At 41.0% G+C, this 17,062-nt stretch overlaps 1 protein-coding gene and 2 long non-coding RNA genes across 34 annotated transcripts in view; 2 read left to right on the forward strand and 1 right to left on the reverse strand.

Moving 5' to 3' along the window:
* Nucleotides 1-17,062, reverse strand: part of MAP2 (microtubule associated protein 2) — a 279,546-nt gene that overhangs the window by 46,531 nt on the left and 215,953 nt on the right. For 12 of the 32 annotated variants that reach the window (XM_082230891.1, XM_082230887.1, XM_082230869.1 and 9 more), the window contains 4 exons: nt 14,652-14,894; nt 5,833-9,606; nt 5,405-5,611; nt 3,999-4,133 (listed from right to left, as the gene is read on the reverse strand). The exons of 3 other annotated variants lie outside the window; for them this stretch is intronic. In XM_082230891.1, the coding sequence (XP_082087017.1) occupies nt 3,999-4,133; nt 5,405-5,611; nt 5,833-9,606; nt 14,652-14,894 (4,359 nt within the window). Of the gene's footprint in view, nt 1-3,998; nt 4,134-5,404; nt 5,612-5,832; nt 9,619-14,651; nt 14,895-17,062 lie in introns of all 32 variants that reach the window. 17 more of the 32 variants (XM_082230880.1, XM_082230879.1, XM_082230874.1 and 14 more) reach the window with 7 other exon arrangements.
* LOC309536821 lies at nt 306-4,089 on the forward strand. The gene is made up of 2 exons (XR_014221723.1): nt 306-662; nt 1,599-4,089. It is a non-coding gene; the product is annotated as an uncharacterized lncRNA (long non-coding RNA).
* LOC309536827 lies at nt 9,627-15,169 on the forward strand. The gene is made up of 3 exons (XR_014221724.1): nt 9,627-11,700; nt 12,375-14,222; nt 14,901-15,169. It is a non-coding gene; the product is annotated as an uncharacterized lncRNA (long non-coding RNA).

The following is a 17,062-nucleotide window of genomic DNA, read 5'->3' on the forward strand; positions in this document are numbered from 1 at the left end:
CATCCTACCTAAAGATAGATGATAATTTGTAGCGGAGAGTATCAAAGCAGAAGACAAAGGAAAGAGTTTCAGTCAAACAATATCTGGCAAAGAATGTTCAGTACAAAATGCCTGTATAATTCCCCCCCTATAAATTCTGCTGCTGTTCACCTATCCCCATAACAGATACCTCTCCTTTTATTAGACTCCAATCATCCACTGCCAACCAATAATCCAATGCTCTGAAATGAGGGCAAAACACCTTTATTGCTGACTTACCTGAAAGCATAACAACTCCTCCATCTGAACAATGAACCTGGATCATGACTTCACCCTGTCCTTTGGAGTTTGGCTAACAGTTTAATCATGCAAGAAACATATTTACTCCTGGGGCATACACCATGAAATTTAAGGTGATTAAGACAAACCTAATACATGTTTGACCCAGTTCACATAGCCTGAGCTGATGCCCGTTTGCCCTATGATATCAATGTTGTGATGTCACAAAGGAAGAACAGTCTTACATTTTCAACCAATCAAAGTGTGAAGTACAAATTAAGACAATGTTTGGATGGTAGTGGTGACTTAAAATGCTTTCTAAAGAATTCCTTTCTTTTCTTTTCCATTCCGTGTATTGAGAAAGAAGGAAAACCACTCTGAATCAAAATCTGGAACAACTGCAGGTATACTTGATTTTATGAATTAGTTTCTTTTTCTAGAACCTAAGCTCTATTACCATCCTTAATGCCAATCCTTTGCATGTTTACACAGCAGAAAGTCCCACTGACAAATTTAATGGGACTTACATTCCATGTAAATATGTTCAAAATTACTACTATAGAAAAATATACCTGCTAGTGACTTTTGAATTTGCTTACCCATACAAGAAAAAGAGAATATGAGAAATGTTTTATAAAAAACGAAGAGCATTCTGAAGAACCCATGATTTGCAATTACCACTTCTTTCATCAAAATTCACAATTTTAAAACAAGGACATTAACAACATCAGCTCACAATCCTAGCATTTGAGAGACTTATCTTTTCCTGCTTAGAAATTAGCAACTGGAAAACTGGGTAAAATCCATCAGAAACAAATACAAGGCTGGCCTAATACAGTCAAATAATCTTTTCATGACTAAGAGAAGAGCACTGGCTACCAGCTTCCCAAGATCTCTAAGGCTATCATTACAGGGGGAAGCCTTCCCTGCATTTTCAGCTTTTTCTTTTAAAAAGCCTCTAAACCTTTTACTTATAGACCAAGTTCACAAAGATGCACAAGCCACAGTTGTCCTTGAGACTGTCTGCTCCCTGTTCCATTCCTCTTTTCCACTTCAGAAGAGATAGAATGTTTTTGCGCCCAATTTTTAAACTAAGCTAATTACAGTTACCTGTGACAATTGAACTTGGGGAAGTACGGTTTGTTTAAACTCTAGTTAGAGAAAATAGGCCAGGATCACAAACCATGCAGAAGGCACATTTCTTCAAGCGCAGCCATTATGGGGGTAGGGAACTGTGGATTGCAGCACCAATACCTACTTCTCTTTGCATTGATGATGGATTTCCACATGCGAGGACTAGATAATCTCTTAGGCCTCTCATGTATTCTTTATATTGACAGCTGATCATTGCTCATGTGGAACAGAAAACTGAGGAGAGGCCTTCATATGACAAGTGAGCATTGTTGCCAACACACATGTGCGTGCGTGCCAGCCATTGTTTGCTCAAAACTGCTCAACCAGTTGTTTTTCTCCTTGGGGACAGGGAGGGAAATTTTGAATTGACAGACAGCAGGTAAAAAATTCTTTCCCTCCCTTCCTGCACCTCTACTTAGCCTGAAGCCACCAACAGCTGTTTTTACCTAAGGAAAAAGTCAGGGAAATTAATCATAGAAATGTATACACTGGCTATATGTAGGGTCTCTACTAACATGGAGATTCCTGTAATTCCCACCTCTGGGTTTCTGAGGGTCTGCTGGAGTCAGAGAAAACGCAACTCACTTGGCAAAAGGCTGAATGTAGTTAAAGGCTACAGCCAGCCATCTAGTTGCATTGTTAACATCACCATGTGGTGATCTTTTCAAGCAGAACGCAATAGTTATAGTAATTGCACATTTTTCTGTCTCAGAACCCTAATCCGGATAGTGGTTACTATATATTGCAGGGATTGGCTGGAAGTGAATCTGCTGAACTTGGATTCCAAAAAAGACTCACCTGATTTGAACAGTAGCTAACAGCCAGTATTGGATCATGGGCTCACTTCAGAACCTGCAGCCCTGTGAATTCCTTTATGATGGTCCAATGGATGGGCACTACTTTCATTCCTCTAATTTTTTATTTAAAAGTAAAACTGAGATGATTTGATAACGTTCTTTCACCCTCAGGGGGAATTGTACAGAAAAACATAGTCTCCTCCATGTAAACATAGAGGTTTAAGAGGATTCCCCCCCCCCAAAAAAAAGTGTGTTACCATGCTGATTTTAAAAGTGTTCCCATTAAAGATCCACCCAGAAACAGGACGGGATGCACTTAGTTCCACCCGCATGCCCTACTGGCATGAACCTTACTTTAGTGGGTCCAACTGTGCCTAATGACTCATTTTGTGAATCAACATGCATAGACCACAAAATATTATGTAATACACTATGTGGATATATTTGCTGAGTTACAGTTTTATTTGTGTAGTGGATGAGGAATAATCTGTACAGCTATTTTGAAAACGAAATATAGCCTCCTTTTGTAAAAAAAAAAAAAAATAACTGAAAGGCCAACTTTCTCTCAATATAATTTGGGTTAATCTTTTTAAAAAGCTTTGCAGGTTTTGGTTACTACACGGCATTAAACTGAAGATACAGAGATCTAGTCTATTAACAAGAAGAGTTATTATATTTGTAAGTTATTAAATGACACACCTATTTACAATTTTATATTCTAAGAAAATACTGAGTGGGAATATTTTTCCAGTGCTTGGGTGAGGGAAACATTTTTCCTGGAGTTAGTAGAATCATCTGATGAATTCTTTACATAAAAGTATTGAAAGAGAATGAGGGTGCTTTTTATTCTTCTTCCCTTTGAAGGATAGGGATCAAATAATGTTAGTGTGTGGATGTGTGAAGAGGCAGAGCATGTGCACGATCCACTTAAGTTTCCGCACGCAGATCCAACTAAAATGGTGGGGTTGTGCAAATCCAATTCTTTTTCATTTCAGTGCAAATCACACAGCGTCGTTCCTTGTAGGTTTGTATCCATTTATGCTTCCACTCGCTGCCTGGACAGTCCTGGAAAGCCCAAGTTTCTGTTCCTCCGAATGACAACAGAGAGATGCATCAACTGAAAGAATCCCCTATTTTCCCCTCCTGTATTGTCCAAGGTCCTCATAGCAGAAAAAGATGGAAAGTTATAGATTCATAGTCCTAGTGACTACATATTTCTTCACTTTCCACTTCCTGGCAGAGCTCAATTCGCCCTGAAGGTTTTGTGTTTCAATATATAAAACTTTCAATATACAAAATACGTTAATAGATTTGAAACAGCTAATGCATACAATATAAATACAAGCCGAGCAATGCTGAAATGCTTCTTCTTATTATGCATGAGGAAAAAAAGGGATATAGATGAAAAAAATGTAAACCATGGTTTAAAGCCATTAGCACTTCCCACCAGAACAGAGCAAAATGGAGAGAGAGAAAATAAAACAGAACAAGGCAAAACAGAGAAATTTCTACAACACCACTGTCAAACCACAATGCCAAGAAACAACTACAGAACTTGGGAAATCCAAGCATGACAAGCATACATGATCATGGTCTCTGTTCAAACAAACAAACAAACAAATAAACAAATGCATGATACAAAAAAGCAGTATCATTCATGACAGCAGAAAAAGGTCTCAGAAGGGGGAGTAAGAAAACTAAAATCAAAACCAGAGCAGCCAGTAGAGCAATGAGATTACAAATAATAATAACAATAGCAATGTCTATGTTTGCCAGCCACGTTGCATAAATTCAAGACAGCACAATCACCTGTCTGCTTCCGCTTAACACAGGAGAGATGAGTTGGTCTAGTATGTTTGATAGCAGGTTTTAAAATGATTTTCCTGGAGGGAGAGTGAGCCTGAACTTCAGCTTTTTTAGAAAGTTCAGCTTTCTTATATACAGCTATAGACAAGAAAACAAGAGCATAGAATCAGAAATAAAAAAAAAACCAAGAAACCGAAATATATTTCAACATGACATTTTGGCTGTTGGTACCATGTTTTAGACCTTCAGTTAGAATGTGAGCCTACCAAGACCCAGAGACGACTCGTAGTTGTTGCAGGCAACAACTGACCCTTCATTGGGTAGCAAGTGTCACTTTACCTGTCACCACACTCTGACTGTGCAAGCCAGGCACCTTCTGTACAAACTGCATAGAATGAGGGCATATTCCCACTCCAGCCTGCACACTCCTGCCATGTAGCATTGCAATTGTACTGGGCAGCTTCCAAGGCTATGTCTGGAAGGGTATGTGCTATGTTCCACTGGTGCAAACAATGGAGGTATTTTTTTTTTTAGTTAAGTGACAGGTCTGCAGGATCTAGGCCTCAATTTGGCTTGGACAAAATTCTGGACATTAACCAGGGCTCAAAACCCAGTGGAGCCACAGATCTGACTGGTAAAAGGTAAAGGGACCCCTGACCGCTAGGTCCAGTCATGGACGACTCTGGGGTTGGTGTACTCATCTCGCTTTACTGGCCGAGGGAGCCGACATTTGTCTGCAGTTTTTCCGGGTCATGTGGCTAGCATGACTAAGCCGCTTCTGGCGAACTAGAGCAGCACACGGAAACGCCGTTTAGCTTCCCACCGGAGCAGTACCTATTTATCTAATTGCACTTTGACATGCTTTTGAACTGCTACGTGGGCAGGAGCTGAGAACGAGCAACGGAAGCTCACCCCGTCGCGCGGATTCGAACCGCCGACCTTCTGATCGGCAAGCCCAAGAGGTTCAATGGTTTAGACCACAGCGCCACCCACGCCCCTGACTGGTGCTCACTGACAATTCTCTGCCTCTTGCACATGGGGAATAATAGTGGGATATTTTACATACTAGATTCGGCAACTAAACAGATGGAAAGATTGCCACATGGCTACCCAGAGCACTCGCAAAGTCATGGTACATACGTGACTTTATGCTAGTGTTATTTATTTGGTATTAATGAATCCAAGTAAGCAGAGCTGAATTCTCATACAGGATGTTTTCCTACTCCTTAAACGAAAGAAATCATCAGCCTAAACTGGAGTGGCTGGAAGCAATGTAGACTGAATGCCTTGCTGTTAACACAAATGAATATTCTTGATTAAATGTGTAACAGTACTGCTAAAATACTCCTATAAAACAGGTGAACAACTCACAGTATGGCATTATAGGAAAAAGATAGTATTACATGAACCTTTTTTCCTTCTCACTTCATCTCTGGAGACAGTGCTAGGTTCCTTTTTAGCTATTTTTCTTTCAGGAGTAGAAATCCTGCCTCTCCCAGTTTTTAAAGGTTTCTCTTTTTTATGTTTATCAAGAGACGGTCTCCGCAATTCTCTCTCTGCCTTCTCCTCTTTAGGAACAGTCTCTAACTGTTCTGTCATGATGCTCCTATCATCATCTGCAGGATCAGAGTAAATTATAACAACAACAAAACAAACAACACAGAATTAGTAAAATGTTAATAGTGCTTCAGTGGGATTTCATTTTTAAAAATCAGATTATTTCCTATTGTCATTATTTTAACAATATTCCTGAATGTGGTAATATTAATTATTATTAATTATTAATTATTAATGAATAATTTCAGAAACAAAAAAATGAAAAAAGGATAAGGCACACCTTGAGTATCCACCCATATGCTGTCTGTGTCCAGGATGGAGTCATCGATGGTTGTTTCATCTTTATAGTCATCATACGTCTCTGTCTTGTAATCAGTCAATGGGATTTCTTCTTGTTCAGGGGAGCCAGGAGCTTCCAGAGAGCTTTCTTTTGTCTCTGCTTCGACATCAGTCACCACCTCCACCTCCACTTCAGGATGGACACTTTCTTCTGTATCAGCCGGTGGTGCTTCTGCAAAGCGCACACTGTGGGAGCTGGTTTCTCCCTCATCGACTGTGGTCTGCACTATTGTGATGAAGTCATCCTCAATTGTAACCACAGACTCTATTACTCCTTTGAGTTCAGGCATTTGCCCAGGGACGGCTTCACACACCTTAAGCTCTTCACCAGGTATCTCAAAGTCCCTTTCTTTGCTTCTTTGCCTCATCTCTCCTTCTTCCTGCTCAATCTCTTCTTTCTTAATCTCTTCCTCTTGCTTACTCTTTTCTTCTTCTTGTCTACTGTCTTCCTCACCTTCCTGCATGATCTTTTCCTTCTGTTCTTGCTTAATTTCTTCTGCTTGCTCTAGTTTACTCTCTTCCTCATATTCTTCTTTTTGCTTACTCTCTTCCTCTTGTTCTTCTGCTTGTTTGATCTCTTCCTCTTGTTCTTCTGCTTGCTTACTCTCCTTCTCTTGTTCTTCTTCTTCCTGCAATGCCTCAGTTTTTACAGAGCCTTCCAATCCTAGAGATTCCACATTATCTTCCTTAGGCTGTGATATGTTCTCCATTTGAATTTCAGTTGTTTCGTCTTTGGTAGCTTTATATGCACCTCTTTCTGTAACTGGTTGTTCCACTGTCAATTGTGATGCCATCTCCTCTTCCGACAAAGAAGGGCTTTCTAGTTCTAATTTGTCATCATATGGTTTTAAAGTTTCTACAGGCAAGCCCTCTTGTGCTGGGTCATTATCACCACTTGACTCATATGATTCTTCTTTATCTACTGCTTCTTGGTGAACCAGGTCAGGCTTCGCTCCTTTCTCCTTAACTTCAGTTTCAGACAGTTTATTGGCATCTTTCATTTGAGCAGGTTCTGCTTTTGCAGAATCTTGGGTCAATGTTGAGAGGGTCTTTTCTTGACCCTCATCTGTGCCTTGCTCTGTAACAGGCTCAGTGACATGAACGCCTAACTTAGTCTGGTTTTCTTGCTCAACTTGCCGAGCAGCAGAATCCATCTCATGCTTTATAGCATCATAGTCTGGTTTATAGGAAATTTCTGCCTTGCCTGTCTCTTCAGCAATGTGAACAGCTTTTTTTTCTTTCTCAGATAATGAAGAACCTTTCTCTTCCAGTCCAACTATATGTTTATCACCTGCATTTTCTAAAGTTGGAGCAGGCTTTGCTTTTTCATATTCAGTGTCCTCATGAGAACAAACGTCTTTAGAGTCACTTTGTTCCTCGCTTTTTTCTAGCACAGTATCTAGTTTATCAATAGCTTTTCTCTCCTGCTCAAATTCTTTGCCTAAAACTGCTGATTCCCCAGAGGCCTCTCTTTCTTCTTTGGCTCTCTCAGCTGCTGCCAACTTCACTTCTATCAAAGAAAGGTCTGCAACGACACCTCTTCTAATTTTTTCATCAAAGGGACAGCTTTCCCCTGTCAAATTCTCACTGTCCTGTACTGGAGATGGCATTGGCACAGTGTACTTATTGAAAACACAGTAACCTAAATCTTCTAGTTGACTGTCAGCTTTTAGAGTCATATGGTTCTCGTCGGCCATGAGGAGCTGGGCCACTCCACTGTCCTCTACAACTGCTTCTGAAGGAACAGACTTCCTGTGGACTACCTCAGCATCTGCACTCACAGATGCTTCTCTTGACCTTGTGCCTGCTAAGTCCAACATTTCAGGTAAATCAGGTGCCATTACAGTCCCGTTTTTGTAATAATCTTTAGCCAGGAAGGGTGACTCACACAAAGGCTCCACTTGGATCTCTCCTCCTTGTTTTACTTTGGACTCTTCAGTTTTCTCATCTTCTTCCCTGCTCACTGATGGGAAGGAGGGAGACTTTTCTACTGCTGGAGTAGTGGCTGGCAAATAATCATCACCTTCATCGCCACTAGCATTATCCATAATATCTGAACCTAGTGGTGAAAGGTCATGTGTCCGCCCAAAGTTAAACCCCAGTGCTATAGAGTCCAAGCAGGACATGGGAAGATTAATTGACATACTCCTCTGCTCTATGGCAGATCTCCCACCAAGCCCCAAGCTCCTGCTTAGAGTTAAGTCATCTTTATTTTTACTGTGGAGTTCTCTCTTATCCCCATATACGTTTGGGTCAATGGTGTACATTCTTTCTGTAGGGGAACTAGGTTCCTCAGAATCATCTGGGAAGCCCTGGGCAAGGGTGCTGTATCCCATTTCATGAGCAGGTATGCTGGTGTGTTGATATGCCTCTGGCTGAAATTGCTCAGTGTCTTTCTTAGATATGATGAAATCTTTATGGTAAGGGTCATAGGTCTCCTCTTTAGTATCACTCAGTTCATAGTAATCATTGCCTTGCTGTAGGATGTCACTCTTGAAAGCTTCATCCTTAAGGGTGGAAGTCTCAAAATATGTAGACATTCCTGATTTATCCTCCTCTATCTGCATTTTGTGAGCTTCTGAATCTGCAGCTGAGAACACTTCCCCTTTCCCATCCTTTCCTTGCAGAGATTCTTTGCTGGGTTCAGCAGTGGGTTTCTCTATTGCTGCAGACAATACAGCTTTATCTAAAGGCTCATTTACTTTTTCAGGAAGTAATTCTTGGCTGAGTCTTTCTGTAGAACTCTCTGTGCCATGCTTTTCCTCTTTTTTAATATCCCATGTTGATGAAACCTCAGTTTTCTCCAACTCTTCTTCTGCTTTGAGAGTACCAGATAGCTTTTTAGAATCAGCTCCTTCTACTTCTTTACCTAAAGCAGTTGTTTGTTGGCCATGAGCTTTTAAAAAATGATCATCTAAAATCTTGGGCTTTTGTCCACTGGAAATGGAGTACCCCTCCTCGTCACTTTCATCCTCTGTCATATCTTTCTCTTCCTCCCAAAGAGGAACATTCTGGGTGGGCGTCTGCACTGTAATTTGTTTTGAGGCATGAGAAGTCAATACATCAAATTCTTCTTCATGTTTTTTTGCTTGCTCTTTGTCAATTTTTCTATCTTTGGCAATCTCTGAAGCAGTAGATATTTGCATCATGTTTCTACTACCATGTGGCTCAGATTTATGTAGAGTAACTGGCAAAGTTTCAGAAGAAAACACAGTTTTAACTGTGCTTTTTTGACCCACTGTAAATTCTGAAGATGAGAAACAACCTATGCTTTCATGAGAGGTAAAGTCACTTTTTATAGCATCAAACTGGCCATCTCTAGACCTGAAGGGTTGTGCTTCAGCGGCAGGTTTCTGGGCCTCTGGAGCCTTTTCATCTGTTTTACTTTCTTTGTGCAGCTCTGTTGACAAATCTTTCGGTTCTTTATGTAGATGTGGCTCTCCAGTGAAATCAAAATCTGCTTTTATAGAATTCCTGTCTTCTTTCTTCTGTGGACTGGCATCTAAGGTCTGTCCTGACAGGGTTGGGAGCATTTTTTCTTCCCCTTTGCCTTGTGATTCTGTTGTTTCTAAAGTCTCGGTTTTTGCTGGCTGTTGAACTAAGGCATCGTGTATCGGTTGCTCCCTAGTCTTACTTCCTTTCTCTGGTTCCTTTGGGCCTAATGGCTCAGCTGCAAAAAGGCCTGTATGCTCCTCATGGATTTCCATCTTCGAAGCTGCAAGTAAATCTGTAGTTGTTTGATTGGATTTTACAACAGATTACTTAAAGCATTCACAGGCAGCAGCAGTCTAGTTTACAGCATTATTTGGCATGGCAAAGTGGTTAAAAAAGGGGGGGTCACATGCAATGGTACCTTTTTAGAGGTCTTTTTTAAACAGATGGTTTTTCTCTCTTTTAGAGGGACAGATCTTTATTTAAAGTATTAATAATAACTCCTGTGATACACGCAAACCTACCTATAGTTTAATGACAAATTATTATGCTTTTAAAATCATAGGCCAGTTTCCTCACAAGCATTACACTACAGATAAACCCAACTTCATCTTATTACGCTTTATGGTACAATGGGTGATATCTAATGTCAGTCATTCTCAGAATAGACCCACTGAAATCAGTTAAATAACTTAAATCTATTGATTTCAACAGGCTTTCTCTGCCTGACAATGGATATCACTCAATGATATAAATTCTGAATTACAGTCATACATAGGCATAATATTTGTGATAGGCTGCACATTATTTTCAACATTCAAACCTCTAAATCCATTTAATGATATGATTCCTTTTATTTGAGCTCAATCAAATAATAGTTACAAAGCAATTTATTCACCAATTTTCAGTTATTACAGGAGGAACATTCCCCCCCTTTCATATATTTTTAAAAATCAGATTACTGTCATTAAAGACATTAAATACTGTCTTCGAAATCCAGATGTTAATATAAAATGTGAAGATCTACCACTGATTCAAAACAAAATCAGTGCCACTGCAGCTTCCAGCACATTGCTGAAAAGCTCAAGCCTTAGATTTTCTTATTTAAAACTCATGGAAATTTTAATTCTTCATTTGCCTTTGGTAACATTTTATATAGTGATGCCTTTCCTAAACATTATATGCCATGCTTAATAAGACTTTGTTTCCTCAGACAATTACAGGGCCTGCATAATGCAAACTACAACATCATATTACAATTATGGTTACACATGTCTTTAAAAATGTCCTGAAAAATCTTGGCAAAATTCTGTATTCTCAACATATATAATTATTTCAGTGGGAACCATTTCAGCTCAGCATACAGCACAATTTTTATCCCACTTGTTTCAAAAGAAATCAGTTTCAAAAGGAATAAACATTAACACTGCAATCCTGTGCACACTTGCTTGTGAGTAAACCCTACTGAATTCAGCAAGCTTATTTCTCAGTAAGCATGTCTAGGATTCAGCTGCAAAGTATATATTGTTCTTGGCATCCTTCTAAACCCAGGAACAGGAAATTGAAAAACAATTCATCCCGATCAACAGTCCCATAAAAGGTAAAGGTAAAGGGACCCCTGACCATTAAGTCCAGTTGTGACCGACTCTGGGGTTGCGCGCTTATCTAGCTCTATAGGCCGAGGGAGCCGGTGTTTGCCCGCAGACAGCTTCCGGGTCATGTGGCCAGCATGTCTAAGCCACTTCTGGCGAACCAGAGCGGCACACAGAAAGGCCGTTTACCTTCCCGCCGGAACGGTCCCTATTTATCTACTTGCACTTTGATGTGCTTTCGAACTGCTAGGTTAGTAGGAGCAGGGACCAAACAACGGGAGCTCACCCCGTCGCGGGCATTCGAACTGCCGACCTTCTGATCGGCAAGTCCTAGGCTCTGTGGTTTAACCCACAGCGCCACCGACATCCCTCAACAGTCACATATTTCTATGGAAATATTTGGTATTGCTTCATTTCCCACAAATGATCATTTTGCAACACTGCCACTATTTTTAATGATCACATTCTTACATCAGATTAGGCACTGTGAGAGACTCAGATAAACCTGTTAAGAACTGTGATCCACACTATGGCTGTGATCCAGAGAACCTGTTCCAAATTGGGAAACAGCTGTCCTTTAGCAGAGCAGTTGTTTCATTTGAACAAGCTTGGAAGCCCCTAATCCCCCTAGCTAAGTGCACTATATGCTTCACAGTTCATATAAATCCCCTTGCTTGGAAACACCTTCATCCCAAATTCTGGCTCTAAAAGCGGCCAGCCTGGTGCCTCTGGAAGCTCACAAGCCAGGCATCATGGTGACGGTGTTCAGCACCTGATGAACAAAGGTATGTTGTGGATCGAGGGCCCGACCCCGCTAAGTGAAATAAATACACATGGACACGTGGTATAAGGTTAATGGGCAAGAAAAGGCCACAACTTTATTGATTACAGCAGTGAAAAGGTATTGGCTTAGGCATTGGATGACTATAGGTGGTGGGTTTATTCAACAGTAGGTGGAGCCTGTTGATGCTCATCCAACTATAGGCTCACCCCCTGATGTCACCGAGGGTCGTGCCATGGCCTCCCGCCAAGCAGGCATCGGACGGAATACACGACCCCCAGATTCCTTTAACGGAATAACCCACGGTAGATAGCATAGGCGATGGCCACACCTAGCCCTTGACACAGCACAACACATGAATCCAATGCCTAACCTACCCACCAATACCACAAAAGTTGTGACGATTGCTACGAGGTAGGCGAAAAAACCAAAAAGCCTAATGCCAAATGGAAAAATTCCTACCAGGCTCCCCAGACAACCGGGGCAACCAACCTAAGGTCCATAGCAAGGCCAAAAACCTAGACCCTGAGCTAAATGGGAGTGGAGGGTGGGTGACTCGCTGCGGGACGACGAGGACTGAGGGGGAGGAGAAGGTAAGGAGGGGCAGGGGCTAAGGCCCCTGCCAGGGCGGAGTCGGGGCTCCCGCCCACAACCACTCCCCTCTCTTGCAGGGAGGAGAGTCTCTGTCTTTGGAGGGCTAACTTTTAGCTAACACAGCTAGTTGCCACTGAGCAGCTGCTCTCTCTGAACAGGTATGCGGGGAGGAAGCCATCCAAGACAATGGTCCTCATCATATTTTGTGTTAGTTAATTCTGTAAATTATGAGTCCAGCAAAGGACTACAGTTGTGTAATTTGACCTTAAACTGCTGCTCATTTAACATCTCTGGTCGATTTTAATGTGAAAGAGAGGATCGTTTCTCTCTACGCAAGTTCTCTAAGTTTGTGTTTAATGCTGTATACATCTATCAAGTCTAGCCTCCATCTCTTAAGTATTTTCTAAATAGATAGATAGATAGATAGCACAGGTAAGAGCTCATCTTACATGAGGGTTACATTACTGGCTATTGCACATATAAACAAAATTGCACAAAGCCAGAATGACCCCACACCACAAATGGCCTCATGTGAGCATCCCTACTTGTTTGAAGCCAATGTTGAGTGGGCCTTACACTCTGCCCCCTCCCCATGAAAGATGAGATTTTAAGCTGCCCCCTTGTTTTCTGGGTTCTGGGAAAGCCCTGCAAGTCTCCGACAGGATCTTGTGGGAGCCTTCTCATGAACTTTCTGAGCCCAGCAAGCAAGGCAGGTGGGTTAAAAAGCTCTTTCCCTGGTGGGAAAACAAGGAGAGGTTGTTTTGTCTAGCAATAGACATTATTGTACTGATGGAACAGTACTAATAATATGACATTGAATTCCTTCCTATGTGCCCTGACTTAAGGATTTTTACAGGTGAAACTATACTCATTCCTAAGGCAGAACATTGGGCCAGGGCGGATTACACACTATTTATTTACTTCATCATAAAAGTTGTCATTTTATTCCTGCCCTCTAGGAACTCTTTTTCAACCAGTTACTGGTCAATTAGAGAATTCATCTTTTTAGTCTATGACTTAAGTTTTAATGGGAGTTATTTGTGAGAGATTTTGACAGAAATAATGTTATATGTACTGTGTATCAGATCACCCATAAAAAGGATCTTCTGTGATTTTTTTAAAAAGTGTGAATAGCAGCTGTTGAGAGGATCTTCGAGTTGAGACCCCTGACTCCAATAAGTGCTATCTGACCTGCAGGGAAACAGCTTGGAAAGGGGTGGGGTTTAATAGGAATTATATCAGAGTGAAGTTCCACTGCTGCAATCCCAATCCAATCCTTCCCCACAGCTCCCATTGCTACTAACACTTCTATATCTAGTCTAGATTGGTACTACAGAACGTATGCTGACATCCTCGTCTAAAAGGTCATATAAGCTAAGCTGATTTTTCTTCAGCAACTTTTATTCTTAGTATTCAATCATTTCACTCGTAATCAAACTTTCCACAAATATTCCATTAAAAGTTAGGCTGAATTCTGGTCTGATTATTTGTGGAAGTGCTTGAGAATATGAGTACACTCTGGATCACAGCCTAATCTGGTTAACAGGGTTAACAGATTTCATTAGGAGGTCAAACTCTGAACTTGTATTTAGTTTTTCCTCAAGTAGAAGAGTTTCATTATGGTTTGTTTGACTTAGTAACACAGGATTTCACCCTCAATGTCTAATCTTGCTCTTCATTCTGGTTTCCAAAATATCACGGGAATCCATGCAAATTTTCTTCCCGCACTGGGTTTTCAATTTTCAGCATCAACTTGTAAGAAAGGTAACAAAGATGAAAACAAAAAATTCTGGCAATGGCTAAGGAGGGTCAAGGTGGACTGCAATGAATGGCAAAGATATGACATAAGAAGCAGCAGCCTTGGAGAAATTGAGCCAGAATGTACTGAAGCACAAGCAAAAATACACTGCACACTGCAAACAAAAGACATTGGTACAATTTAAGCCTCTTTATGTCATAGTCAAGGTTAATCAGCTGGTTTCTTGAAATGAGAAGCAGATGAACCTCTGCATCAAAAACAAAAAGTAAAAAATATATACACAGATCAGCAATGTGACTGGCAAACACATCTGCGATGAAGAGGGAGGGAAGGCTTTGTGATATATCAGCTTGGCTGCATAGCATACTGTGTCATGGTTAGGGGGGGAAAGTCAGGAATCAGCTGCAGTGGTGGGAAACCATGTCATCATCACACAGCATTTGCACAGTTGGCTTGCCTGTTATGCACTCCTCAAAGCATAATAACAAGAGCATTAATCATGAGGGTATTAAATGGGGGAAGGAGTAAATGGAGCAGAGTGGAGGAAGCTTGAGAACAGCTCAAATGCAGCCAACACATGCAGGTCCCTAAGGAGGACACACCTTCCTCACCCAAGGAAGGCATTTTGGCTTTCAAGGGTTCCTCCTCAACTAGGGTGACATTTTCCCCATTACGTGCCACTTGGTCTTCAGAAATTGAGTCCTGCTGGGCCTCTTTGGAGCCCTCTGCCTGCTGCAAAGGCTCAGCAGGATCACTCATTTTCTCACATTCCTCACCAAGCGGAACAGCAGGTTTGGGTTCATCAGCCACTGGACCTTTAACTGTGTCTTCTTCTTCTTCTTCTTTGACAGAACAGAAGGGGGAAAGGATGGAAAAATGAGGCGACACCAAGACACACACACAAGATCCACACATTAAACTGGTTGCCCATGTACAACATTTTCAGCTCTGCACAGAATTTATACATTTGTGTCACCTTAGCTGTTACCACATTTTTAGTACCATGAAGCAGAGTGAGCTTGCATTAATTTTTTTTTAATTGTTATGGCTGACAATGCCATTTGTAATGCTGAATGTCTTCTTTTTTGTGTTGAAAATTGGTCTGATTCAAACATCATCCGTTCTTTTTTTTTTTTTTTTTTACTGTTCTTGACTGTCAAACCATGGTTTGGTAAACAGCTTCCATACTCCTTTCCCTCATACTTCTCCCTCCCTTCTCTAGTTAGAGTTAGCAGTGGTTCACTGTTATATCTGAACTGGAATAGTTACAATAACCGCTAACCATAATTAGCTTTAGAACCAGAGACAACTTTCTAATCCTGGTCTCATTTTCTAGTTTAGAATCTAACTATGGGTAGTGTGCTTTTGGGGCAAGCCACAGTAATAAAATAAAGCTGAAAATGTTTTATTGTTCCCAAGGTGGAAACGACTGTAGGAAAGAAATTGTTATCTATGATAATGGAGATGTGTGGTTGTGACTGATGGTTTTGAAAAGGACTAATAAATAGTCAAACAAAATACATTGCCCTTTTGATTACTGTAATATGCATTACATTGGGCTGCATCTGAAAGCTCTAGAAAATGTAACTAGTTTGTTTTAAAGCTCAATCTAAGGTGATGGTTTTGACTTTTAAAGCTCTGTGTAGCCCGGGACTGGGATGCCTCAAACCACCTTCTTTAGAATGAACCGACTCGTGAACAAAGGTCATCTCCAGAGGCTCCATGTCTGCCCCCCCCCCGTCATCTAATGGATAATGCCTATTCAGGAAAGGGCCTTCTCAATATTGGTGCCTAGAATACAACAGAGGGAAACTTGCTTGGCTCCTGTGATAATGGTTGCTTTCTTGCTGCTTTGGCATTGGCTTTATTGCTTATGTTGCTATTTTATTGCTGTTTTATGTTTTGATAACTCCTTTTAAACTGCTGTTTACAATCACTTTGTGGATCCTGGTGGATGGAAAGGTGAGGTACAAATATTTTAAATTAAATAGAATAAACACATATTTGCCTGGTGCTTAAAAATACCCAAACCCATTCTGCCATTGTGAAGTAACAATACTGTAGCATTGAATAAGCTACAACCCTAGTCATAGTGACCCAGGGGTAAGCCCCATTCAACTTAATACATGAGTAGGTATGAATAGGGTTGCTTTGTAAATCATTGAAACATGCATTCTTATTTGGCACAAGAGGCAGCAATGTGAGAAGTTGTGGCTCTCTCTAGAGACAGATCATTGCCACACCTTTAGGGCTCAGTTTAGAGGCTTTGCATGCACTGCTGTGCACTCAACAAGCTTACCTTCAATTCAGCAATATACAGCAAAGTTATTTAAACCATAGATGTACTACAAAGGAATTCAGGAAGAATAAAAGAAGAGATTTTTCATAACCAAAGAAAAGCTAAAAAGGAAATTGATTTTGCTTGTATTAGCTCATGAAGTATTTTCTGCCACCCTTTGCATAATGATAAAGGCACTTTGCAGGATGGACTCTATACTGCACACACGAGATATACAGAATTGCCCTCATTTTGCCAGTTAGAACTTCATTGGAGGCAGAGCTCCATGCTGTGAAAAAGGAACAAGGAACAAAGCAGTTCTGTCTAAGGGAAGCCCTTATAGGTGCTGATCAGCATGCTAAGACAAGTACAGAATACAATGCAAAATGACAAAAATGAAGCTTGATAGCCTGCCTTGTTAACATAAATGTGGTTTGAAGAAGCCACTGTCTGCTGCGTTCAGATGTAGTAACAAACCATGATTTGTTTCCCCAAAGCAACAGAATCTCTTCCCTTTGCACATGGAATGGGGAACATGCAAGACATGGCTTATTCGTTGTTATGTCCAAAGTGGGTGACTATAGAGCACCACAGGTGAACTCTGGAGCCGGGTCTTGCAAAATCTATGTTGGAACATTGCTGTTGGCATCAGTATGTCTTGAGGCAATGGAGTGCACCTCCGGGGGTGTTACCAGGACCAAAATGACCTCCCTGGGGTACAAGCCTGGCAAGTGT

The sequence above is a fragment of the Podarcis vaucheri genome (assembly GCF_965113315.1).
Source record: "Podarcis vaucheri genome assembly, chromosome: 1".
NCBI classification, from domain to species: domain Eukaryota; kingdom Metazoa; phylum Chordata; class Lepidosauria; order Squamata; family Lacertidae; genus Podarcis; species Podarcis vaucheri.